The 27461-nt window shown below is 40.4% G+C and overlaps 1 protein-coding gene across 3 annotated transcripts; it reads left to right on the plus strand.

Moving 5' to 3' along the window:
- Nucleotides 1-4143: 4143 nt before the first annotated feature.
- On the plus strand, nt 4144-25420 carry cbfa2t2 (CBFA2/RUNX1 partner transcriptional co-repressor 2). 3 transcript variants are annotated; one of them, XM_058403894.1, is made up of 11 exons: nt 4144-4289; nt 17696-17839; nt 18351-18592; nt 18675-18764; nt 20254-20435; nt 20525-20766; nt 21534-21619; nt 21813-22020; nt 22479-22547; nt 22770-22960; nt 23087-25420. In XM_058403894.1, exons 1-11 carry the CDS (start codon nt 4262-4264, stop codon nt 23378-23380), a joined length of 1776 nt encoding a protein of 591 aa, XP_058259877.1. In that variant the 5' UTR covers nt 4144-4261; the 3' UTR covers nt 23381-25420. The 3 variants fall into 3 exon arrangements, with proteins under 3 accessions (XP_058259877.1, XP_058259876.1, XP_058259878.1); XM_058403893.1 differs by lacking the exon at nt 4144-4289 and adding an exon at nt 7964-8198; XM_058403895.1 differs by lacking the exon at nt 4144-4289 and adding an exon at nt 12470-12805.
- The last annotated feature ends 2041 nt before the right edge of the window (nt 25421-27461 follow it).

The raw sequence follows: 27461 nt of genomic DNA on the forward strand, positions 1-27461 counted from the left end.
CACTGTGAAACTCCAGCAGTCTTTCAAGACTATTATATATAATTCTATTCTATAACAGAATGTGCAATAACATGTTCTCCATGTCAGCTTATACAGATCCTCTAACAATAGACCTGGGTTTAAAAACATCAGTATATTCTGTCTAAAACAGCGTGATCTGAATGACAGCTTTCAAAGTGAGCTTGAGGTAATTAGTGTATTTTTCTGTTCATTACATTTTTTTTCTGTTCATTACACTTCATTTACATTTTGCTACCATATTTGTGGCTGTCCCTTTTCTAGTGTCCTCCTGTTGGTTGCTTTTAAGTAAGCAATGGTCACACTGAGATTTTAATATAAACATTTCAATACCAACTGTCTTTCCTCACAGTGTCAGTGAGCATGTCACTTCAAGACAGCCAATCTTAACCTGTGAGCAAATAAATCTTTCATTTATTTTATTACTTTTATTGTTTTTGACCTTTTATCTTTTTATGTTCAGGAAAATTGAGTTGATATATGTAAAGTGTAAACCTGGCTTCCAAAGACGAAACTGTTGGAAATTGCAGAGCTGCAGTGCACAGAATATTTTCAGATATTGCCAGTATAACAGACAGATTTAGCTTATCTGACAGCCATGTGTTGCTCAGTTGATTTCCCTTGGTGTTACTGTGCTACATATTATTTCCAGGTGGTGTGTGAAATGTAGAATGTGACATTATTTTGAAGGCCAGTTACCCAGGGACGTGTGAGTCAGAGCAGGTGACTATAAGACACTGGTTAACCATCATGAAAAATAAAACCTAAACATAATCCCATAATGCCTTTTAATTTGTAGCCATAATGTTTTGTTTGTATTCCACTAGAAGTGTACATCTGGATGGGGATCCTGTGTGTGGGGCTAGAGAATGTGTTTTTTATTCCTTAACTATGTGTATGACTCAGAGTGGGTTGGTCAGATATGAAGCTTGTGGTACAAAGAAAGCCACATTGATTAACGTGAGCATTTAGGGCTTTACCTAGGCCATTGAGTTTTTAAAAAACTTTTAGTTTAAAGTACTTTTAAAATATATTTTGAAATACCACAGCGAATCATCTCTCTCCACCTATCCCTATTTTCTGCATCCTCAACACTTGATGATGGGAAAAGGCTATTTTATACTATATATATATATATATATATATATATATATATATATATATATATATATACACTATATTGCCAAAAGTATTCGCTCACCTGCCTTGACTCGCATATGAACTTAAGTGACATCCCATTCAGGGTTCAATATGACGTCGGTCCACCCTCTGCAGCTATAACAGCTACAACTCTTCTGGGAAGGCTGTCCACAAGGTTTAGGAGTGTGTTTATGGGAATTTTTGACCATTCTTCCAGAAGCGCATTTGTGAGGTCACACACTGATGTTGGACGAGAAGGCCTGGCTCTCAGTCTCCGCTCTAATTCATCCCAAAGGTGTTCTATCGGGTTGAGGTCAGGACTCTGTGCAGACCAGTCAAGTTCACACCAGACTCTGTCATCCATGTCTTTATGGACCTTGCTTTGTGCACTGGTGCACAGTCATGTTGGAAGAGGAAGGGACCAGCTCCAAACTGTTCCCACAAAGTTGGGAGCATGGAATTGTCCAAAATGTCTTGGTATGCTGAAGCATTCAGAGTTCCTTTCACTGGAACTAAGAGGCCAAGCCCAGATCCTGAAAAACAACCCCACACCATAATCCCCCCTCCACCAAACTTTACACTTGGCACAATGCAGTCAGACAAGTACCGTTCTCCTGGCAACCGCCAAACCCAGACTCGTCCATCAGATTGCCAGATGGAGAAGCTCGATTTGTCACTCCAGAGAACGCGTCTCCACTGCTCTAGAGTCCAGTGGCGGCGTGCTTTACACCACTGCATCCGACGCTTTGCATTGCACTTGGTGATGTATGGCTTGGATGCAGCTGCTCGGCCATGGAAACCCATTCCATGAAGCTCTCTGAGCACTGTTCTTGAGCTAATCTGAAGGCCACATGAAGTTTGGAGGTCTGTAGCGATTGACTCTGCAGAAAGTTGGCGACCTCTTCGCACTATGCGCCTCAGCATCCGCTGACCCCGCTCCGTCAGTTTACGTGGCCTACCACTTCGTGGCTGAGTTGCTGCCGTTCCCAAACACTTCCACGTTCTTATAATACAGCTGACAGTTGACTGTGGAATATTTAGGAGCGAGGAAATTTCACGACTGGATTTGTTGCACAGGTGGCATCCTATCACAGTTCCACGCTGGAATTCACTGAGCTCCTGAGAGCGACCCATTCTTTCACAAATGTTTGTAAAAACAGTCTGCATGCCTAGGTGCTTGATTTTATACACCTGTGGCCATGGAAGTGATTGGAACACCTGATTCTGATTATTTGGATGGGTGAGCGAATACTTTTGGCAATATAGTGTATATATATATGTGTATGTATAATATATATATATATATGTGTGTGTGTGTGTGTGTGTGTGTGTGTGTGTGTATAGTCATTAAAAATATTAGACATTGTTCATATAGAATATATTGGCTATAGTCTCTGTCACTCAAAAGTTTGTCAATCGAAAAATCCATATTTTCAAATTTTCCATTTTTTACAGGGAGTTAAGATAGATAGACAGATAGATAGATAGATAGATAGATAGATAGATAGATAGATAGATAGATAGATAGATAGATAGACAGACAGACAGACAGACAGACAGACAGACAGACAGACAGATAGATAGATAGATAGATAGATAGATAGATAGATAGATAGATAGATAGATAATATTTACATCAGTATTTACAATACAGTACACATGTGCAAACTGGAAATAGATAATAAATATGAAGTGCCTTGTGAGTCTAGAAGAAAAGTGTTAATAGTCGTGAGTGTGAGAGTGTTATCACCGGTCTCACACACAGGTGAACTATTGTACGATATTATTGCGACTGGTACAAATGATCTCTGTAACATTCTCTGTGACAATGAATGAGTCTTTTGGAGAATGAGCTCCGCTGACTCTGTATTGTATTGTAGAGTGGGTGAGACCGATTGTCCATGATGGAGAGCAATTTGTTCAGTGTTCAGTGACCTCCTGTTCCTCATTGACTCAGATGTCTCCAGTTTGTGTCCAGTGATAGATCCAGACTTGTGAATTAGCTTGTTAATCCTGCTGAAGATGCCAAAAATCAGTCTTTATTGAATATGCAAGTCGAGATGTCTGCAACAATCAATAAGGTTATGACCCAGGCTTTTATACAATTCTAAAAGACAACCCATTTTTTCTTCTAGTCACACCTCAGCCTCCTGCCACAATTATTTCTCTCTTCTCATCTTGTTTGTAATTGGGCGAGAGCTCAGTCAACTTGTTTATTAAAATGTTTATTCCTAAATGCTGATTATCAATTAAGTTTGTCTTCATCATACTTTATCACATGTTTAAATACCATTGTTTCATTCTTAATCTTTTTCACCGAAAGCATCAACACCTGCTTCATGATTCAGACACCTGCAAGGTCATTCTTAGACCTTCATGATCATTTAGACAACCACAAGGTCATTCTTAGATCTTGATTCAGACATGTGCCATGATTCAGTCGTTCTCAGTTCTTCGATTGATTCAAATATTCTCTCTTGGACCTGATGGATTACACAATTATCATACTCAAATCCAATTCTGATCATGTTAACTATCAGGTTAAATATTCTCACCTTCGTTATTCCCAGGGTAAAGCATAAATGAATGAATGAACTGGATACACTCTTTGTATGCATATGGCTAGTATTGTATGCTAGCACTCTATTCGTGTTATGACCAGGTCTTTTTTCAAGTCCTTGTTTTTTTTTTTTCTGATGAATCATGCTTATACTGTGTAGCCAATCCAATGTCCACCACACTTAGTTAATTAAGGTTTGTGTTCCGTTAACTAGAGTTAATTATAGTAGCAATGAACGTTTGTTCGCGTGGCTATTGGACTGATCATGTAGCTAACTGAAAGCAGGTGTTAATAGGGCGCTTATCAATTACAAATGATTTGTCGCACGTGGTGAGACACGTGACGAGGCAGAGAACGCGCTCGTGTGCCTCCTCAGTGTTAGCCCCACCCCTCTGCCGCCTCTTATTCCGCTTTTCTGTCAGTTGTTGAACGCGCGCGCTTCACTTCAGAGTTGCGTGTGTGGAGCTCCGAGTCTCGCGCACGTTACAAAATTCACTCTATTAACGGACACAGCGCCGACACGAAATCCGCCGCGGAGGAGTAATGGTCGGAATTTCGGGCACTTTCCAATGTAAGTCATTTTTTTTAAAACTTGGGTATAAATTTCGTAACGCTTTTAAAACTCCGGTCAACTTAAACGTTAAGTTGTTTTTCCGATAATAAATAGGTCATAACTGATAACAGTGGTTATGGGTTCCAGTTCAATCTGGTTCTCCGGTTCAGCTACTTTCCATAAGAAAAATAACATTATTTATAACGAGTCTTCGTATAAATATACGTTTTCCGGAATAAAACCTGGTACAAAATCATACCTTTCCTTATCACTGGTATGGTATTTTGTACCTTTAGTGTGTATATTTGTTTGTATATTGTAATGTGAAGGTTTGTGTAGCATTAATGTGCAGAATTGTTCATTAACGCTATCGCACATTGTAATATAGCTTTTTTTGACTAACACACGACATGCACCTTCCTAAGTAAAGGTTAAAACGTTTGATGCTGCTGCTACTCCAGTGAAAGGTCTGTTTTTCTGTATTTAAAGTTTTTATACTGTCTATTTCTCCTTACTTGACACTGCATTGCATCAAATAAACCCTAAGAGTAGGTTCACTGCTGCTTTAAATACAGCTTCAACCTGCAGGAAGACTGTCAGATTTATGGAGACCAAAGCTTCCTTGAATCAAGTCTTGTTTATGTGAGAAATGCTCAAGAGGAACACTTTAGTTCCCCCCTTCCTCCCTCCCTCCCTCCCTTTTCCCCCATCTATTCCTCATACTGGAGGATTTGGAGCTAATCCACTCAGGGAAGTTTCACACCATCTGGACCTTAGTGCTGCTAAAGAACAGAACTGCAGGAGGCCTCGCCGTGCCGGTGCGTCTGTCTGTCTTGAGGCGCATCGGTGCCAACAACCCAGAGATGATGCCGGCTGTTGCTGGATCGTTGGGGTGTAGAGGAGGTATAAATAACCAGACTTGGTGATGATTGCACGGATGCTGCTGTGGATGATGATGATGAAATTGTTGTGAATGCTTGCACCACAAGAGGGCAGTGCTCAAACTCTCAGGTGGTAATTGTGATTGATCTGTCTTCATTTGCTCTTCAGTAGGCTGTTTATCCTACACAGGGTCGCTTTGGATCTAGAGGCTATCCTGGGAACACTAAGCATGAGGCAGGAATATACCCTGGGTGGGACACAAGTTAATCGCAGAGCAACATGCACACGCGCACACATTTGCGTACTGATTCATGCTTATTCGCAGTTTAAAGCCACAAATCCACCAATTGAATCGGGGACAGTGGTGCTGTGAGGCAGCTCTGACATCATGCTGGTTCTGAACCATCTTAAACAATGAAATGCATAACGCTTCCAAACAGACTGTTAATGAGTGATTGGTGAACAGGGTGGAGTTTATTACCTGGTACAACTGAATCCTACTTACTGTATATGTTGCTTTACTCTTTTTGTTTGTTTTTATTGTTTTAGCCTTGTTTTAAAGACGTGTGCCCACTCAGGTAGTAGATTAGTGCTCTACTTCCAGTCCGGCTGTGTGTGTGTGTGTGTGTGTGTGTGTGTGTGTGTGTGTGTGTGTGTGTGTGTGTCTGTGTGTGCAAGCACATATGTGAATCATCAAAATCAGAATCACCTTTATTGCCAAGTACTGTTCCTTTGCTCTCACTTGAAGCAATGGAACCGTGGACAATGAGGCTTTTCAGGTTTGTAGGAGCTCTAATTGGTTTTGGCTCTTGCTCCTGTGGGGCTCCAGTGCTGGCAGTCCAGTGCTTTGGTCGCAGGGGAGAGTTTGTGAATGTCAGAGAGGAAGCAGGAGAGAGGAGAGGCTGGAGTTTGGATCTCCCCTCCAGCCTTAGCAGCTGTATCTGTTTAAAGAAGCCCTAGGCTAGGATAGTCTCAGGTTGGGTTTTTTTTTTTTGACTTAGAACCTCCTCAAATGTGTTGACCTCCTGTGACCCATCAGGCATGTTGTTTGCACTACTAGAGGCAAGTTTCTCAGTGTTTTTTCAGAGAAAATAAATCAGCTGATGGTTTATTCACGTTCATTTTATAAGTTGAAAATGGAAACATTTATGTCCATGAATTTATAATAGAACACGTAATGTATTTTATATCTAATTGTCAGCAAATTGATTTGGTTATGTATGCAACAGCTGCCAAACAAAGAACATGCCTGGTGAGAACATCATGTATAATACCTGTGTACGTGTTCAGGACGGGATGTCTGGTGCAGTAAATCTTTGGTCTAACAGCTGTAGATGTTCCTGATATCATTTTGTTGCTCTGTGTGTGATAGAGAAAGAGAGAGGGAGAGTGTTTAAAAACAGATTATCCATGAAGGGAAATGTGATGAAGTAATTGACATCAGCTTCACCAGATGTTTCTTGTTGCATGGCGCTGTGCGGACAGGCTGGGAAAGATGGGATCCAGATGTCTCGGCTCCCTCCACCAGCGCCTGTTGCCCAGAATGGCGCTCCACTGGAGACGGGGTTATTAGTGGGACCGGACCTCCTGGAGTCAGGCCTCTGCCCTGAGTTTAGAACTGCGGATATGAGCTTGACTTTAATGCTGATTGCTGCCTTCTGTCTTTCTCAAGTTGTCCAGTGCTTACCAAGTCTTGATTCCAAGCTGATAACACTGAACTGGCTTGGGCTCTATTCTGGAGTGGACTGGTTATTTTCACGTTGATTCAAACTGAGAAGTGACAAATTTCATTAACTGACATGGCAAAAAATGACTTCTTAACCAGCATTTGTTTTGTCAGAGTATGTTTTGAATTATCTGAAGTTCTACGCTATGTTAACAGTGGCTCTCTTTGGTTGCCTTTGAGTGTCGTTCTACAACATGCACATCATCTACCAGCAGTTCATTCAGTAGCTCACTTTCAGTGGTACAAATGAGCTTTGAAAAGCCCTCGCACTAGTGAGAGGTTTGGGTTTCTCTCTCTGATTGGGGTCAGACCCCCTCCCTCTCTCTCTCTATTTCTCTCCAGTTTTGTGTGCTTGATGGGACAAAGCCACCAGTCAGTCAGCAGACCATCATAGGGAGAGTGTTCAAAACCTTGTGAAAGAGGCTTATCACCACATTAAGCTTCTCCGTCTTAAACACACACACTCGCACACCCTTACTGTCTCTGTCCTGCTGTCTGCCTCTGTTTTCCACACCCCCCAGTCCCTCTGTCCTCCCACTTTCAATAGGAAAACCAGCTGTTCCATGGCTGTCAGCGGTCAATGGATTATTGAAGGGGGAAAAAAGGAAAAGTTCCCTCAATTTAGACTGTGAGAACTCTTACTGTGTGTTGACAGACTGTATGTGCATGCCTAAGTGGGAGTGTGTGTACATACACACCCCTCTCTGTGTGCAAGTTCGGCTTCATCCATATTCACCGGTCTGTCATACTGAAGTTTGTCATGGAGAACATCACAAGCAGACTTTTTTTTTTTTTGTTTTGTTTTGTTTTTTTCAGAGGGAGTGGTTTTTTTAGATATGCATTACAAATATCTGATTATATAAACAGTATGGTCGAAGTAAGCTTAGGAGTATAGTTTCCCATATCTGTCTGCCTGCTCTTGTCTTCCCAAGAATTTTATTTAAAATGTAGATGTATATAGGAGGAGAAAATTAGTTCGAAAAATTAGAAAATTGGTTGAAAAGTACTTTTATATTGAATTAAGTCAATAATGCTTCATTCTTTGGAACTGTAGCATGTAGAGATGGTAAATTAGAAAGCCTGAAAACAGTTGGTGCTCTAACCTCTGTTATTTTGTGCAGCAAACATTTTTACACACCTCCAGAAGATTTTCTCTGTATTATGATTATAACCAGCCTTGGAAAGAGATGCAGAGGGTGCCCTTGACAAGTGTGAACAGGTCCTGCAATCCAACCTGAGGAAAGGCATGCTCCCACGCAGTCTCTTCTTACTGCCAGGTGTTCCCAGCACACCACAGCTGAGCCACCTGCAAAGCACAGGTGTGTGTACATGTGTGTCTGGGTGGGTGTGTGTGTGTGGTAATAACACAGCTGTGTCTCTTGCCTAGAGGCCAGCAAGAGGTAGAAAGACGAATTAAAGGATAAATTTCAGGTGAGGGACACACACAACCATACCCTTTAGAAAAGGGTTTAAGCAAAACAACCAGTTTTGGGACACTTTCACTTTTAAGGTATAGCCTTACTTTCCATCATATTAGCACACTCTGTGCCTTGCATCTTCTTGTTCTGGAAAGGAGACTTGATTACAAACGCTGCATTTGTTATTAATCTTACTTATTGGCAAATATATTCCTTTCTTTTTCAGTCATACTTCACAAGATTAATTTTTTGTCGTAAAGAAAGTAGTACCTTTGTTTACCCAAAAATGTTTTTATTTATTTATTTATAGCTGGTTTGTTGGCCATCTAATATTCACTTTCACTTAGTGGATCCTAGTGAAGATTGAAGAGTTTATATGAATGAAACAACAATTTAAATGTCACTGAAAAAAATGTTAAATTGTTGAACTACAGTAAGAAACAGGTCTCTAAGTTGCTTCAAAGAAGAAAAACAACTGAAAACATGACCGTCCTGAACAGTTTGTTTTTAAACCAGTTCCTCATGTAGCCCATTAGCTTGCTGTTTACACTGGAAGACATAAATGTCTTTTGAATCCGTATCAGCATCTTGCATAATTTCATTCAGTGTATAATTTTACACACACTGTGCAGCAAAGATATAATATTACATGGCTTCAGCTCATGGATGAAGAAACAAAGTAAATGAAACTTGCTATAAGCATTCGCTAAACCTAAACCGTATTATGCTCAGGCTTGGATTAGACATAGCCTGGACTGTTGGTGGTTGTGCTGCACTTGTGAACATGAAAGAAACAGTTTAGCTAGCTAACGCTGGCCTGGGATGGGCGTTTAGCCATCAAGCATATTTGTCGTTTTTACTTTTTAAACTATGTGGACAATATGTAAGACATTTGACATATTTTGACACCATCCAGTAAATAATTACAGGCTGTTTTGTAGCTATATGTTGCTGCATAAACAACACGGGTCCAATACAAATACAGCTGCCGGAACTAACAGCTTTCTAAACGTACTGTTTAATTTTATTCAGGACTACATGCAGATTTTTAAAAATGAAACATAATTTTTCATTTTGTTCTAACTTGTTTACAAATGCTGTGTTGAGATTGGAGAACCTATTTATTTATAATTTAGTTTCTCTACCCTGGTTTAAAACACACACACACAACCATTTTCCTAAACATTTCACAGCATTATATATTGTTTATGTACAGTCTATATGGTAGAGTGCTGGGTATTTTTTTGGTTAGCTCAGAGGGACAAACTGTGAAGCAGTATACTGATTTCTAAGGGCATTTATGACTTTACAGCTTGATTGTGTGCACGCGCACGCATGTGTGTGTTGCATCTATGCTCTTGGCTGCAAGCTGTGGAAACTCTGGGGTGCTGTAGCCAAGTGAGCGTGTGACCCACCTCTCATAAATTTTAGTGCAGACTCATGCACATACAAACACGAGCTCGTTACTCAGTCTCTCGCTTACTCTCTCTTTCTCTCTCTCTCACACGCACACAATTATCCATTTATTTGTCTTTTGGACTCTCTCCATTCTCGATCATAGACATTCATTCACCATCACACAGCACTTTTCTCTGCTTGTCCTTTTTCTTTCTCTCTAAAATGTTCTCTCTATGTATACAGTCTCTCACCACAAACTTTGTGTGTGTGAAGTAAAGCCTGTGTGTGTGCGCACACGCTCATGTGCCTATAATGGGGGTAGGCAGGGTGCGTCAGACTTTACTTGAACTAATGGCTCCCAGGCGTGCAGCATGGCCAGACATACTGGAGCCGAGAGCAGAGAGAAGGAATGCCACTCCAAAACCCAGCGTGAGAGGGGAGAGATAGAGGGAGAAAGGGAGGGAGGTAGTGGGGAGTGCGTGGCTGGAAGAAGGCTGTGAAGAATTTTGTTGGCAGGGAGGACAGCGGTTTTGGGTAGGTAAGACTGGAATGTCTGCCCACCTTTCAGTTCCTCCCCCCTATGTGTTGCACATCTGTGTAAACCACTTTGTATCAAGTCGCATCCCGTATTAAAACAGAGTGGAGGATCAACATAGATACTATAAAATGGATTTTTTTTCTGCTAATTGGATGAGTAGATGTTTATTGTTCTTTCACAGTGGAATCCAGCAGGAGTTCTACGTTTTCTCTCTCAACTTCAAGTAACAGTTTCGAACCCAAGATCACTGCCATAGCTAATAGGGGGGAAAAATTTTTTATATATATATATAATTTTTTTTAAAAGAGATGAGACTTTTTAGGAAAACTAAACACTGTTTAATAGGCAATCAGTCTGAATACCCTGCTCAGCTTATCTATCAATAGCTGGGTTGCTTTGAAGAGTGCAGTGCAGATAAACAGACCATACTGCTGGCTGAATGATGAGCAAACTGAAGTCTGATTAAATTAACAAACATAGCATTGTTCAGAAGGGAACATCCATTTATTTTTCCAACCTGCTATGAGGAACTTCACATAATCACACCTACCTATGACAACTTGAGCAGTCTTGAAAGTAATTCCGACCTAATGTGTCAATTCAGATACTTTTGTCTTCTGTTTCTCACACTCGTGTATTATGCTGTCTTACATTTTGTATGCAAATCCTATAGCCCCACCCCCATACATTGTGTACCATCACATGTGCACCCACAAGCACACATCAACTCACTTTTACGGGTCCTGAACTTTTCAGGGGTGAGGCCTATAGCTCTTTATTAGCATGTAAATGAAATCAGTTGGCGTAAACTCGGATTAACTCGGGGCTACGAGCACTGACCCCACTTGTTTGAGTTTGAGTTACTTGCACCCATTCTGTTGGACTTATTTGAATGAATTTAGCTTTGTTCAAATGGACTGACGTAACCTAGGCTGGTTTGGTTTTTAAAACATGAATAGATGTCAGCAGATTGAAATCTCATGTACATAATAAGTAAAATATTGAGTAGCTAATCACGGCTACAGACGTCAATAAGAAGTAGATGGGATTTGTAGGTGGCAGAGGTTTTCACATGTGGGAGTCTGTGTCCTCACATGCGTTTCATTGTGCTGCCTCTCAGGCTGGGAAGAGGAACACTTCCCATGTGCAGCTGTGTGAAGATTGGCTGCACAGCTGTTTCCACCATATTTAAGCTCTATGCACAAGCATCTTAACGTGGTCATGCTGGAAATATAGACAGTGAGTTGAGAACTGTGGTCAGCCCCCTCTCTGTGCATGGAGATATTTGTTATATTTCGCTGATAGTAAGAATGCAGAATTTATTTATTTAGTTTTTAAGTGGGGAGTTTACATTAAGTTCTGCAGTACTGTAGCAGAACACTGATCTTAATCAAAAAAGAAAGATCTTTTGGCTTTTAGTTTTTTTATAATAAGGAACATGCATCCACAAAATATTGCATATGCCGATCAATATTCGGATGTCATGGTCATAAAATGTGTGCCAAAACACACTTTGGGAGTGCAGGGTCAGGGAATATCCTCAAAGAGAGTCACAGACACTGTTATGTGCTCACTCTGTACACACTCTTCACAAGTACACTTTGAGTATTTAGCAGTTGTTTTGTGCCTCATTGCTCCACTGTGACTCTTGAAACCAAGTCTGTGAAAGAGAGACATCCAATACCTTATAATGGACTGCTTGTGTTTCTTTGACACATCCACTATGTTTATTTAGTTCTTCTGGCTGCAAAATGCTTTTATGCTATAGTTATAATATACACTGTAATTATGTTAATAATTACTAAATTATGTTTTCCAATGTTTAAAATTTCAAATCAAATGGTTTTGCCTTTCCTTTATCTTAGGTGGATTAATGATTCATTTCAGCTATGTTCTTAAATGTAGGTTGCTTTTAAATGCACGACACTATTGTGTATTATCAGGTCTCATTATTCGGGATGTTTTATTAAGTGACCCATCTTTCCCCCTTTTCCTGGCACATACTTTGTTTGACCTTTTAGTGCCAGAACAATTAGTTATGTTAATCAGCAAACCCGCCTCACTAAATACATTAAATAGATTATCAGCTGATTGGCCAGGAGCCACAGAATGGGCGTGTCGTTGGCCCAGCCGGCTATGCTTGAAGTGAGCATCGTGAAGTGGGGGGAAGTGTGTGTGTGTGTGTGTCTGTGTGTGTGTGCGTGTGAGACAAAGATGGAGAGAAAAACAAAGTGAGATTGTTAAGAGAGGTGAAAGGGTTGAATAGCTGAGCAGCGAAAGAACGTGAAGAGAAAAGTGGAGAGGCAAATAGAGCTACAACCCAAGTGGGAAAGGAAGCAAGAGAGAAATAAAGAAGTCTTTCTGAATCTCTTCGCCCATCTGGACTCCATCTGTGTTTCTCTGGCTGCAAGAGGAGCTTGGACTGCAGCTCACATATGCAGGGGGCTTAGACACATGCCCCACATATGAAGGAGAGAAAAGGGGAGCAAAAAGGAGCTGTAAACAAGCTAAACCAAGGGACTCCCTTGTTTTTTGAATAAGACGGAAGGAAAAAAGGACCGTCCACAGAGAGGTGAGGGGTGGGTGTGTGTCTGTGTGTGCATTATGTCAATGTATGTCTTCACTTTTAAGACATTTTCAAAATTTATATTTCTTTTATGAGACAAAATTGCTTCTGCTTGGAACACAATATAATCATTGTAAATACAGACTGTTCTGAATATTAAGACTGGTGTTATGGTGCAGCACTGAATTTTGTTGGCTTTGGATAAAGGTAGTCAATGACTATTCCACATGGGACATACTTTAACCACAGACAGGAGAATGCCATACTGGGGAAGTCTGAGAGGGATTCTTCATCAACTGCTCCTTTCCTGGATCTTTCTGTGTCAGCATCACTTTCACATAATCCTTACTTTACTTCCCTGTCTTTAAAAAAAGTAGTGACTTCAATTCATAAATGGTCTGTGTTTGTCTGTGAGGTATTGGATGATCATCTGAATGGTATACATTGGTGAACTGTGTAATAAATACATTCAGATAGAAGGTGGAATTTGAGGCTTTGCCAAAAACTGTCTGTTTAGTAACAGCAAATTTTGCAGACTTGCTCGAAGCTGTGCTGCTTCAGACTGGAAAAGGGCTCCAGGGCAGTGTTTGTTGTAGACTGCTCGTCACTGCAGGCCTGCATAATCTTAGCAAACACAATCTCCTGGCAAGCCCTGACAGACACACACCAGAGCACGCTGCACACTGTCAGCCTGACAGTCCTGGGTGTGTGTGTGTGTGTGAGTGAGTGTGAGAGAGAGAGAGATCTGCCCTGCAGACTGGCTGTCTGCTCTGTCGTAAATGGAGAGTTTGGGGATATGTAACTAATCACACTCAATTATTCAGGCCTCATGAGAAAGAGAGAGATGAGAGATTTGGAGGACAATTTTGTTTTCTTTATTTGGTTAGACATTAAAAGTTACAGTAATTTGCGTGTACACACGCACACGGGTCAGCAACCGGAACAGCCAACAGGAAGTACCAATTAGTACTAACCTGTAATAACTGTTGACATGTCATGAAACAATCTATTAATACATCTGATTTACTCTGCATGTAAAAGTGTCATGCTTAATAAGCATGTCGTTATGACCCTGCTTTTCTCAGGATCGAGTTGAGAAGGGGCCCTGCAGGACATCGGATGTGCTCGCCGTGTAAGTGCACTATCAGTAGCCACAGTGGCACAGCTTCTTTGTCCGAGCTGTATTCACTGACCCCAAACTTTAACCTACACTGTCCACCAGCTTTCCCTGGGGACACAGCCGTAAGTTAATCTCCTCATGGGCCCCACAATTAGAGAGACAGGACTCAGGCTTGACCTAATGTTCACAGGCTCTGTGTGGGAGTGTGAGAGGGAAAAGTAAAGACATTCCTTTTTTTTATAGAAGTAGCTTGAATATAGCTTTCTGTTATAGCTGGCTGTGTAAGCTGTTAAGTTTGGTAATAGGAATATATATACATATATATATGTATGTATATACACGTTTTATTTATATATATATATATATGTGTGTGTGTGTGTGTATGTATGTATGTATGTATTCATATATAGCTTGTCACTGCTAATGGGGAGACACATACACACACAGGCTCTGTTTATTTAAAACCCATGTGGGAGATCTTTGAATTGCTCTTGTGATTTGTTATAGAGGAACTTAATAAAAGCCCCAGGCTTGTCCTTTCACAGAAAGGAAAGCCATAAATGAAGTTGATTTGAATACGGTTGATGAGTGAGGGTCAAGAGGGGATTTGCTTTGTTGCAATTAGTAGGGCCACAGTAGTTCTATATACAACAAATGCACACACACACAGTTGTGCAACCTGTTGCTGAGCACAGACACACACGCGCACACACGCCTACATTGCTGGAGAGGAACAGATGTGTGTGTATTGTTAGTATGTGAGGACTGACAAGCACCAGGTGCAGCCTTTGTTTTGCTTGCCTTTGCCCAACCCCCAGCTGCAGCCCCCCCACCCCCCAACACACACACACACACACACTTCCCATCAGCAGCCATGTCTTCTATCCTCTTCGTCTCCATGCCCCCCCCCCCCTTCTGCTGAGACACAGGTGACTGTTGGAGCCTCCAGCTGCCAGCATGCTGCCCCATTAGGTCCATATGGTAGAGATGCTCTGAGGCGGCTGCCTCTAACACCCCCCCCCACTCTCTGCTGAAGATTTGATAGCTTAACCCTTTGTATCCATGGCTTGAGGGGGGTTTATGTGGCTGCTGGGTGCCTGAAGGTGGTATGAGCCTTTCAGTCTTTTGTTGCACTGTGTTTAAATGATTTTCCAGTCTGGACGCACTCAAGTGCTTTTAATGGAAAGTTGTATATCGTTTTAAACAAAGGCAGAGCGGGGCTTTTAAATAAGCTCTTTGTGCAAGTTGCTCCAATGTTAAGCGTTTTAGCCAGTGGTGGGGGGAGTAAATATCTCTACTTATTCATGCTAATGGACTTGGTTACGCTCTGCAGTGCACTGTGCATGATGCTGGGATTATATGTGCATTTGAGCTTGGATGGATGCTGGTTTAGATACATGTCTTTGAAACACTAATTTCAATGAAGCCGTTGATGCTTTGTGTACTTTACTGGGGGTCCTTTTTCTGGCCATTGTACAGCAGTGGAATTCATGCTTAAATTTCATGCTCATATATATTTTCATTTTCTCTCAATTCTCATAGACATTTAGCAAATATTTTTTATTACATCACTATTTAACATAACACTACTATTTTTTTTTTTACTTTTTGACTTCTCAGTAAGACAGACCTGTAAATGCAGTGTGTTTAGCTTTGCGGTTGCATAGCTGTATGCCTGGATAATTGTGTTAAAGTAAGTGTGTTAAAGTGCCAAGTAAATACACTGCCACAGCATGCATAGCTTAATGCACAGATGTGTGCTGATGTTCAACCTCCCTCAGAATAATGACAAAGCTAAACTTCAAGATTTAAATAACAAAAGACAGGTGAAAGCAGTGTTTTATTTGCTTAACAAAAGTGTACACCTGCACATATAAAACTAGGTCTCTGTCCAAGCCTTCTTGTCTGAAGCATTTTTATTTCTTTCAATTTTTCCTCAGTTCTTACATACCCCTTCTCCCCCCCACACACACACCTTGGTGTGCTCTGTTGCTCTCCCACTCCTTTTATACACAGTAGTTTGTATTATTTTTATGCCCTATACTAACAGTTGGTGCTCAGGGGAAGCAGCACATTTACTGTTTGTTGTTGTTGAATCAATATTTAGCTGAGCTGATAAAGATGGGCTGTGTTAACAGCAAAGTGTTCTTGCCAGGTGATCAGTATATCCCCCGAAAGTCCCATACTCCAGCTGCCTTGTGTGTATTCATGCACATATGTGTTTAATATAGCATGATCATTTCCCAATTGCAACATAGCACAGATCCAAGTCCAAATGTATTCCAAGAGCTACCATTAGTCACACGTGGTTTATTTGTCCTAACATATGAGGTCGTCTTTGTCTATAAAAGAGAAGTTGAGACCAGTGACATCTTAATCATTACCTAAACAGTAAAAGGGCACAATTTTGTTGAAATGTATTGAACAACCCCACTTCTTAGTCCTAAAACTTTTACCAGTGAATTTCAGGTGGTGTTGGTGTGATTTTCTTAAGTAGAAAAAGGAAAAAAGTATTTATTTTATGGCACAGAGCCAATCCACTTGGCCTTATCTGCCTCCATCCCCATCATTTGTTCTGTCTTTTCTTCCTGCCTCCTGGGTGAAAAACAGGTGGTCACACAGAAGGGAAAAAGCACATTATGTACAATAAGGAATAAATATTTAAAGCTTTAAAGAGCTAAATAGACAGATGGGAGGCTTTTGCCGTGCAGAATGGAGTTGTGTGTATGTGTGTTAAACATAGGTGTCGGACCAATTTCTGGAAGTGTATAGGTTTTTTTTTTTTTTTGTTTGTTTGTTCATGCAGCCTTGATTCATTCAGTTCTTTGTTTGTTGGAGTAAAACAGTAAAAGATATGCATGAGCTTGAAAATCGCTTTAGCCTGCACTTTTAAGAGAGACGTCTTCTTTTAAAACTATACTATAATTCCCTTCCATAGACACCAATTCATCCTATTAGTCCCAATGAATAAACACAGAACAAAAATTTTCCTGGTCACAAAGAAGCGGCCATAAATCTATGAAACGTCTCATAAGAAGCATCTCATGACCTTTGACAGCCCAAGCTACACTTGTCTATTAGCCACTATTCTAAAAGCATTTTCAAGCATCAGATATACTCGGAATGGAGCTAATGGCTCTGCTCATGGTTCTTTTAAGGACAATAGTTTCTCTGATCTATGACTGTTGAGCTTGGTGGTCCATTCAAAGGCAGAAAGTATGCAGTGAATGGCCTTTGTGAACGCTAGTTAGCAAGCGTGAAATAGCCAAGCCACTCTTTTCTAACTGGGGGCTCAATGATGGACTATTCTTCCCAAGGACAAAGCTTGGTTCATTTGCACCTCAGCTGTGGGGCCTCCACGGTTAATAAGCAGAAGACATCTGGCATCCTCCAACCATGGGAGAGAGGACCCGTGTTGGGCCAGAGCTCGTTTGTTTTGTTTTGTGTTGGTGCTGTGATCCTCACTGCCTTTCACTTATTAATAGCCAGAAAATTATGGTATTTATATACTACTAATAGTGAGGTGATCAGTTTCACTATTCATCCCATTTTACTGTTGTGCAAATACAAATATTCTCTTGACTCAAAATGGGTATATGAGCTTTGTACCTTGTTACTCAAATTTTGTTTGAAACTCTAAAATGTATCTGTTAGTTCCTCATTTATTCAGGGTAGAGAGTGTCTTTGCTCCCAGTGCATGAGGAAATATTTCATTTGAGATTATAACGAAGATATCATTTAAAATTAACCCTCTTTTTTTTCTCTTATTTTTTTAGACAGTGGAGAGAAGAAGGTTCCTGCCATGCCCGGTTCTCCAGTGGATGTAAAGTCTCATTCCAGACCGGCAGTATCCGCCATGCCCCCTCTTCCCTCAGTCAACCCTAGTGGGCCCCGGCCCGCTGCCTTTTCTTCTACGGCATGTATGTTCTCCACACAAATGTACAATTTCCCTACTAAAACCTCTGTTACAGATGTGCATTGTAGTTCCAAAAAAGTGTTAGGTGTCGGAGGTCAAATATGTAGCTGGCATGACCAAAATAAAAGACTGTGTTGATTAAGCTGGGAGTATATTCTCAATATCATGGTGCTCAAAACACCCTTCGCTTCATGTTTATTTTGTTGATAGTAAAGGCACATGTTTATTTAAAGACTGCAGGGATTTTGTGCCTTAAATTATTTTTTACATTTTGAGATATAAAGCCAAATTCATTGCAAATGATTGTAGATACCAGCATATATAACTGCAGGAGCAGGTAGAATTGGTCAGAATTGTTTTTGGAGTGTAGTTGTTCACACCTGTAAGGAAACTTTTATTAATCCTGTATAGTTTGTAAAAACAAATTTTCTACATTCATCAATTTTTATACTTAATTTCATTTAATTCAGTTGGTCATTCTGCCAGTTAACCTTTTAAATTCTGCCATTTTCTAGTGACCAATGGGATGAACCATTCTCCACCAACCCTCAACGCTGTCCCCTCCCCACCTCAGCGATACAGCAATGGGCCATCCTCATCCTCTTCCTCTTCACTGGCCAATCAGCAACTTCCAGCCACATGTGGTGCTAGGCAGCTTAGTAAACTGAAGCGGTTCCTCACTACATTGCAACAGTTTGGCAACGACATCTCACCTGAGATCGGAGAGAGTGTGCGGAGTTTGGTACTTGCCTTGGTGGTACGTACACTTGGAGTGTTGTGTTGTGTTGTATTGTGTTGTGTATTTTGTTAAACTTAACAAAACTCTCTCCTTCTAACAGAATTCCACAGTCACTATTGAGGAGTTTCATTCCAGACTACAGGAGGCCACTAATTTCCCCTTAAGACCATTCGTGATCCCTTTCTTGAAGGTTTATACACTTTTCTCTGTTTTACACTTCAGTGTGTCGAGTGATGTGAGTAAATGTGTAGACTATGTCTTCATACTATGTTTCTGGAGTATGCCTTGCCACCCAGGATTTCTGACCTGTTGATTAAGCATTAAAAGCACAATACGTGTCTGATGAATGCAAATCTAAGTCATTCTATTTGAAACCTTTTTGTTACCCTCTGCTTGGTGTCTAAATGCAACTAGTAGAAACCTCAGACTATTAGGATTTTTAAGAAAGGTTCACAATGATTGTAGTGAAAGAACAGGATGTTACACTGTGCCTAATTCCATTTGTGTATGGTTTCACCGTTCTGATACAAATATACCATGAGAAATTCCAAACGAAGTATAAGTTTCTCTCAGAGCAGCAATTCTCTGAGAACTAGAATTTCTCTGATTTATGCCTCTGGGTTTCTGAGACTGTTCTCCTCCCCTGGAGCACTGATCTAAGACATATCCAGAACATTCGGAAGTGTGAAACATGGCTGTAAAGTGTCCCAGCACTTTTTATGGGGGCTGAGCGACATATGGACTCCAGCTTAGATTAACACAGGCATCCAGAGGATTGGCCAATCCTGGAAACATCTTGCCTGAATGATGGGCAGCATATGTACTGGCAAGAGACTGAGAAAGAGGAAGGGAATGGTAATTATTCAATGTATGGTCTTAATTAAAGAAAAAAGAGAGCGAGGAAGTCCATCTTGAAATGTTAAACTACTTGAAGGATGTTTATCTGGTGTGGTTAAGGCCAGGTCAGGGTTAAACCTGCCTTAACCAGTAACTGTAGGCAGGGGTGAAACTTGGGTTAGCCATTTACATTATATTTTATATGCAGTTAAATCAGCTCAAAAAGGTTCTGTTTTTCTTTATTGAATAAATGTATCAGCATTGACAGAAACCAGCTTTTCAGTAATCAGCATGTCTGCTCTAATAACATGGTCCATATACCAGTCCTGTGCAAAGAATGCTATAGATCTGTTTTGTGTCATTTTGACAACTTTGCAAATCTTTTCTCCTCCCCTCATCTCTGGGGTTTTCACGACAGATTTAGTGTGTATTTTGTCTGGAGACGTTAATGCCAACAGTAGTCTGGAGGTGGACGTAATGCTAAGGGAGTGTTTAGTAATGCTGAACAGGGCCTCCATCAATCAAAGACTGCATGTAGACGCCACAGTCCCAGACACGGAGGCTGCTTTGAGGTTTTTGCACAGATTGATTCTAAGCCCTGATTCAGGACCAGTGTGTGGGGGCGGCTAATTTGAACCATCTTAAGGGAAAAGATGAAACTGCAGGCTGTAAAAACTTTGTGCAGTGCAGAAAACTTATAATGTAAAATGAGCTCCTACACTTCTATGTCAAAGATTCTAAAAAATAGAAACTAAGACACCGGACACATTTTCTTGTATATGCTGTATTTGTGTTTGCTTACCAGGATGTTTGCATAATTTTTTCCATTTTTTCCATTGCAGGCAAACCTACCATTGCTGCAGAGAGAGCTGCTGCATTGTGCACGTGCAGCTAAGCAGACTCCAGCACAGTATCTCTCCCAGCATGAGCACTTGCTGCTCAGCACAGCTGCACCTTCTCCTGCAGACTCCACCGAGCTACTGCTAGAGCCAAGCGACAGCAACAAGCGACACAGCCCTAGCAGGTACCCACATAACATACTGGACAAAGTTGTTCCCTCTGTTTGACCACACTATGACCCATACTTTTTATTTATTACCCACCTTTAATTAGAGCCAAAGAAAATGGTTTCCATGAGCGACCCCCAGCACCGTTGGAGCCTCCAGCCAAGCGAATCTGCACGATTAGCCCTGCCCCTAGACATAGCCCTGCCCACCCTGTTCCTCTCCAGATTCATCCAACCCCACCCCCTCTCCAGCACTATGCCCTGGATGACATCAACACCCCACACCTGTACAGAGAGCCACATCGCATCCTAGAGCTCAGAGAACTGAAGGACAGGCCACGACTCCCAGGTAATTACTGTACTTGTGCTTCTGCAGCAATACACATTCAAGCAATGGCAGTAGTCCAAGCAAATACAATTACGCAAATTAATTTGATGAATAATGAGAGAGGGCTGTATCCATGATTGAACGGATGGAAATTTTAATAGTTGAAGTCCATTCTAGAAGGCAGTCCCTGAACTTCAAAAGGACAGTGGTAGAGAGGAAAGTAAAGAGGAAAGAGGGGGTCATTTAAGTAAATTGATATCGGCATGAGCTTATTCCCCTCATGCTTGTCTTGAGCTTCTGCCAGTTCCCCCTGGACTATACTCAATCTTCATTAAAGAGCGTTTGAACTGCAATAGGAGTAGAAACATCCCACTGATGGTGGGCTCTGTGTGAGTGCACGCGTGCAAGTGTGTTGTTAGAGCCTCATATCCAAGCCTTGATTTGTTTAGAAGTGGCCTGCTCCACTCAGCCAGAGCGGCTCCCTGAAGGAATGTGAGTGTGTGTGTGTGTGTGTGTGCACTATGGGGTGGAGAATGCATTCTGACAGCTGAGTTCCAGATGTGGGTTGTGAGTGATGTGGTCTTTTTGCAGTCTGTTTTTCATCATTGTATCTTTCTGAGCTAAAGTTTTTTTATTCCTGTATTTTTTCAATTATTTCTGTTTTTTATTGTTCTTTCTGTCTTTTGCAATTTTTTTTTATATATATCATATATATCTAAAAAGATTGATGGCAAATGATTTATGTATGATATGTCTCAGATCTGAATGTTCTTTTATGTTGTAATCAGGTACTAATGGGGGCTACCATGAGGAGCCAGTTGACCACAGACTGACTGAGAGAGAGTGGGCTGATGAATGGAGACATCTAGACCATGTAAGAACTCAGTTATTCTAAGGATAGATCAAATAATAAACAACAAAACATCTTGGGGTATATTTTATAATATTGCATGTGCATCACAAATTTGTTTTATTTGCAACCGTGTTGAGTCTATATGAATTTGAATGTCTACAGAGGAACAGGCAGAATGGCAAATGATCTAAAAAAAATAATTACACAATTATAGGTGCTGAACTGCATCGTGGACATGGTGGAGAAGACAAGGCGTTCAGTGAGTGTCCTGAGGCGCTGTCAGGAATCAGACCGTGAGGAGCTCAACTACTGGCGACGGCGGTCCAGTCAGCTCGATGGTGCACGCAAGAGTGTTGCAACTCCCAGCACTGTGTCCTTCTCCAAATCGCACAGTCCTCTTTCTGCTGATGCAGTCACCCCCGGTGAGTCAGTTCTCTAGTATACTATTACTGAACTGGTTTAGAACATGTGTGAGGGGGAAAAAAAATTAATTATTACTGTGAAAATGTTTGGTGTAACCATTCATGGAAATTTGAAGTGTGAGTGAATTATTTGTGCCCTCTTGTGGTGATCTGAGGCACTATGCTCCAACTGATTTTGTGTTCTGACTGTGTGTGTGTGTGTGTGTGTGCCTGCCTGCCTGCCTGCTGAGTGAGCAGGTGTTGCATGCTTGTGTCCAGGCTGCTACATTAGGAGAGTGTGTTGTTTGAGGTCTGCTTTCTGGCATTCACTCATTTCTACCATCTGTGATCAGTCCCTGCCCAAAACCAAGTTGCTTTCTATACGACTGCTCTCTCTCTCTCTCTCTCTCTCTCTCTGCATTGGCCTCTTCTGGTGTTGAGTGCTGTGTTTTAATGTGAACGTTCTCTTCATCTTTCAGATACTCAGCGGGAGCTCTCTCTGCATGCTGGCCCTGGCTATGTGCCTGATGAGATCTGGAGGAAAGCTGGTAAGGGTGGCAACCCTAGGAAACCTGTTTACTACCCCCACAAGCACCTGTTCCTTAGTTTCTGCCTTATCTGACATTTTTAAGAATTATACAACCTGTCTAATCCTTAGAAATGTCCTGCATAAGCACTTATATATGGAGAAGAATAAATAAGATTTGATCTCTTTATATTCTAATCATTGGTGCCGAGTGTAACCTTTTGATTCTATGTGGCTATTGTAGAGGAAGCGGTCAATGAGGTGAAGCGGCAGGCAATGGATGAGGTACAAAAGGCGGTGGCAGAGGCAGAGCAGAAGGCTTTTGAAATGATTGCAGCTGAGAGAGCCAAGATGGAAAAAACCCTAGCTGAGGCCAAAAGGAAAGCCACAGAAGATGCAATTCAGGTCATCAACGAACAAGAGGACTCCAGTGAGGTAAGCATCTATTAATTAATTTGTCCATCTATAAGCATGTATCCCAGTCTGTCTGTTTGTTCATCTGTTGAACTAAGCATGCATTCACTCCCACCCACACAAACTCTTGGTCTTGCTTTCTCTCAGTGCTGCTGGAACTGTGGCCGGAAGGCAAGTGAAACGTGTAGTGGGTGTAATGCTGCTCGCTATTGCGGCTCCTTCTGCCAGCACAAGGACTGGGAGCGTCACCACCTGATCTGCAGCCCGGGCCTGCAGGCTCAACCCAAAGCATTGTCCACCCTTAACACACGCGTCCTGACCAAAGCCCCTGAGAGTGGCCCAGCCCAGAGCCCCAGCCTGGAAAAAAACTCCAACACCTCACGAGCCTCTACCCCCCCAAGCCCTTCTTCAGCCTCCACCCCTGACACTAATACACATTAGAGGAAACACTAAAGAAGAGATCTGGACATTTTACATCTCAGTGACATAAAAAAGGCTATAGACATCAGAAAACCATGCAAAAGGAGCCAAATTAATAAGCACAGTAATTGGACATTTCACACAAATGATTGGAGGAAGGGCTTATTGTTTTCGGTTGGACAAAAAGACCATTTGGATTTCTAACTTTCAAGCAAAGTATAGCAATGAGCAATGTTCCCTGTTCCAGGAATATAAAGAAAAACTCATCGGATGATGGCTGTATCTTGTTACTGACCATTGTACTGGTGTTTAATGATTCTTCTTGCACAAAACATGTCAGTTATTGTTGTGAGTGTGAGTATGTGTGCATGTTTGTGTATGTACACATGTGTACAAAAATAATGAACTGCATGTGTTGGACAATTTGATTGCCTGTAGAGCAGTGTCTAAACGCAGGAACACCATTGCTGGCCATGCATCAATACAGTTGTGATCCATAGAGCTTACATGTCAGCATTTTTTTTTTTTTTTTTTTTTTTTTTTGATATACGTCTGCTTTTGCTGTCTGAAAGTAATATATTAACAACTCAACAGACAGCAGTCAATACAATAGTACAACAACTAACTTGCATGAATTCATTTTTCTGTATTTTGAGCATGGCTACGAAAACCTTGGGGAGTATTCCACAAAGTGAGTTTCAAAAAATCCAGGCTTATCAAAATAGTCAGGCTTAAGTGCATTCCATTAGCGAGCATCAGCTATGGACCACCTTAGCTGTGAGATGGATTTATTGTAATTTGTGTATATATATCCCTAATAAAGCGTCTTTTACAATGTATCGTGGAAAAGAAGATAAATTAGGCTTGTGGCAATTATTTGGACATCATGGCAGAATGTTTTAGCCCAGCGTTACCTAAGTTCAGATAAACTTCACCAGTAACTGTCCAAAAGCAGACTATCGACAGAGTAACTGTGTGGGGTTTAAGATTATTGCAGAAACCGACAAGTCTTTTTGAAGTAAACCTGATGTATCACCTTAGCTCACTTTGTGCAATACTCCCCCTGGTCTAGAGGGTCCAGGCTGCAGTAATGAGCAGTGTATAATCGTACACATCTGGTGCAAAAATTAGTCCTCAGGACACAGATCTTGTAGCCACATTATAAAATAGCAGTATGTTCCCAGCAAAGGTTGTCAATTATGTGTTAGCAGGCGACGACTCAGGTTTTATTTTCATAGTCTTGTTGATTTAAATGTGAAAATTAAAAAATGGAAATTTCAAAAGTTAGAAATCTGATACAAGCATTTCAATTGGTTAGGGCTAGGTTTTATTCAGACAGTTAAGCTTTTGAGAGTTAAAGTTATCTATTAAAGTTTACAATTTATTCTGTCCCAAGCATTTCACTAAGAAATACTCAACATGTTTTTGATAGAAAATCCAAAAAATATCATGACCATATTATTATGAGGTTCTGTCAAGGTGTAGAAGGAATTGGAGACGGAACCCTATACTACTAAGCTTGTCAAATTGATGTGGTTTTGTACTGTGGCTTACAGATCTGTGATGGGTAGCATTAACCCTCTTCGGGTGATTTGATCCCGATAGAGAAATGTTATGTCATTGTGTCCTATTTGATTAACTGCATAATTAATTTTGTGTAATATGTTCCTTCAGTGCTGGGTGTAGAGCTCTGTGAAATTGACATTGTTTTCTGGTGTTGCCTGTAAGTGTTGCAACTGAATCTATTTAAATCTCAGGAGTACATTATATGTAAATAAGTATATTCCCATGTTCATGATTAGAGAGGGTCGAGTTAAACCTTCAGGATTTTTTTTGTTTTTGTTTTTTGCCAGATTAGTGTCAACATTCTTTTCACATTCATTCTATGTAACAAAATAAATTCCATTATTTTTTCATTATGAAATGGCTTCCTTGTAAAATATGATTATAAACAAAAAGATCTGTATTTTGTGAACCATGTGTCACTAAAATGTTTGTTTTCTCACAAGACACGAAGAGAACCTTGATATGAAGTAGTGATTAAAAAATAAATGCAATAAAGTTTGATTACATTTGTTATTTATAAACCGTTAGCTTAGGTTCAAGACATTTATGGCTGCTTTTCTTTATTTATAGACAAAATGCATTTTTGCAATAAAATATGATAATGACTTCATGATTCATTTAAGGGGCTATAAAGCTGCTTTTTAATCAAAAAAAGACACCGGGTTCTCCTCCCATTTTGGGCTACTCTCCAAAAAGTGTATCAGGTGTGATCAACCTACATCGATCAGACATAACATTATGAGCAGTGATAGGTCAGGTGAATAAGACTGATGATCTCATCATGGCACCTGTTAGTGGGTGGGATATATTAGGCAGCAAGTGAACATTTGGTCCTCAAAGTTGATGTGTTAGAAGCAGGAAAAATGGACAAGCATAAGGATTTGAGCGAGTTTGACAAGGGCCAAATTGTGATGGCTAGATGACTGGATCAGAGCATCTCCAAAACTGCAGCTCTTGTGGGGTGTTCCCGGTCTGCAGTGGTCAGTATCTATCAAAAGTTGTCCAAGGAAGAAACAGTGGTGAACCGGTGACAGGGTCATGTGTGTTCAAGACTCACTGATGCATGTGGGAGTGAAGGCTGGCCCGTGTGATCAGATCCAACAGACGAGCTACTGTTGCTCAAATTGCTGAAGATGATGATGCTGGTTCTGATAGAAAGGTGTCAGAATATACTGTGCAGCAAAAGGGGGAACAACACAATATTAGACTGGAGGTCATAATGTTATGCCTGATCGGTGTAAAGCAGATCTGTGCAGTCCAGTTATCACTTGGCTTAGTGAGATGCATGCCAGTATTTTCCCACGAGTGCAAGCATTACACAATGCAGCTTTTTCAAATTTAAATGGTCAAATACATAACATTACATACAGTGAAATACTTTTCCTCTATTTCATAAAATAGAGTAAAAATAGTTACTAGAAATAGAATTACATGTACAAGCAATGGGAAACAAACAGAAAAAAATATTATTATTATTATTATTATTTTTTGCAAAACATTCAACACCTTGTTATCTTGAAAATAGGATAAAATGATGTACATCCTGAAATACAATATTAAACCTATTAGACTATAAAATATTTGTGGTCCAAACTCATGCCTTTCAAAATTTGTATTGTCATTTTTTTCTGTTTATTTTTGTTTAGTTATTTATGTTTTTACATTCCCTTTTTTTTATTCTTTTTTTTTTTTTTTTCAAAATGAATCTCCACCCACAAATGCAGGACGGTTTGCTGCAAAAAGTATGATTTTTTTTAGTACTATAAAAGTAATAAAGTAAAACAGTAATTAAATAAAATAAAAAATAAAAAAACAAAGTCGGTATATTCCTTTTTTCCCATTGGTTTTGTTTTGCAAGGAAAACCTGCAGCCTTCATTAGTTTTTGTCTGGAAGGTGGTCTCTTTTATTATGTGCTGCTTTCTTTATTGACATACATTTGTTTATTTTTTGTTATATTAACAAATATAAATGTTGTACGGAGTCAATAATGAGGATAATAATTTTATCTTTAACAAAATTTGTACAAAAAAGGTGGCTGTACAGTACTGTATTATATTCATGTGAACTTACTGTATAGTACTTGATGCAATATTTTACTTAAAACTGAGCATCTAGTGTTGTTCATCTTTTGTGTTTATAACGACGTTATAAACAGTAATCGTGAGCATTTCAAATGGCCTTAAGGATTGTTTGCCTTAGAGCCAGACAGACAGTTACCAGATCTAACCGCAAGAGGGCAGCACTCAGCTGTGTACCACACACACTCAACCCATATCTATACCGATATTTTATATCTGTAGATATTATCGTGATTTTCATTCTTGCTGAGCTAGTAAAATATGAATAATGACATAAAAGCACTAAATAACAAAGTTTAACTTAAAGTATATGCTGGATTATTTTGTGCGCCTCAGTCGGGGTTGTGTAGGTGCGTGGATAGTGAAGGAGGCGGACCTGAAAGGGAACAGGCACATCGCGTGAAGATATTTTTCCACTGAGTTTATGGAGAAACCAGAACTGGTCAAAAAGTGATCT

Source organism: Hemibagrus wyckioides, linkage group LG11 (assembly GCF_019097595.1).
Source record: "Hemibagrus wyckioides isolate EC202008001 linkage group LG11, SWU_Hwy_1.0, whole genome shotgun sequence".
Classification (NCBI taxonomy): Eukaryota; Metazoa; Chordata; class Actinopteri; order Siluriformes; family Bagridae; genus Hemibagrus; species Hemibagrus wyckioides.

What these genes read in the sequence shown, in the direction of transcription:
- cbfa2t2 (XM_058403893.1), top strand. Translation starts at nt 8,126, where the DNA reads ATGCTCCCACGCAGTCTCTTCTTACTGCCAGGTGTTCCCAGCACACCA. An exon ending in GAGCCACCTGCAAAGCACAG is followed by an intron (nt 8,199 to 17,695) that starts GTGTGTGTACAT and finishes TTATTTTTTTAG; the next exon opens with ACAGTGGAGAGAAGAAGGTT. An exon ending in TCGTGATCCCTTTCTTGAAG is followed by an intron (nt 18,765 to 20,253) that starts GTTTATACACTT and finishes TTTCCATTGCAG; the next exon opens with GCAAACCTACCATTGCTGCA.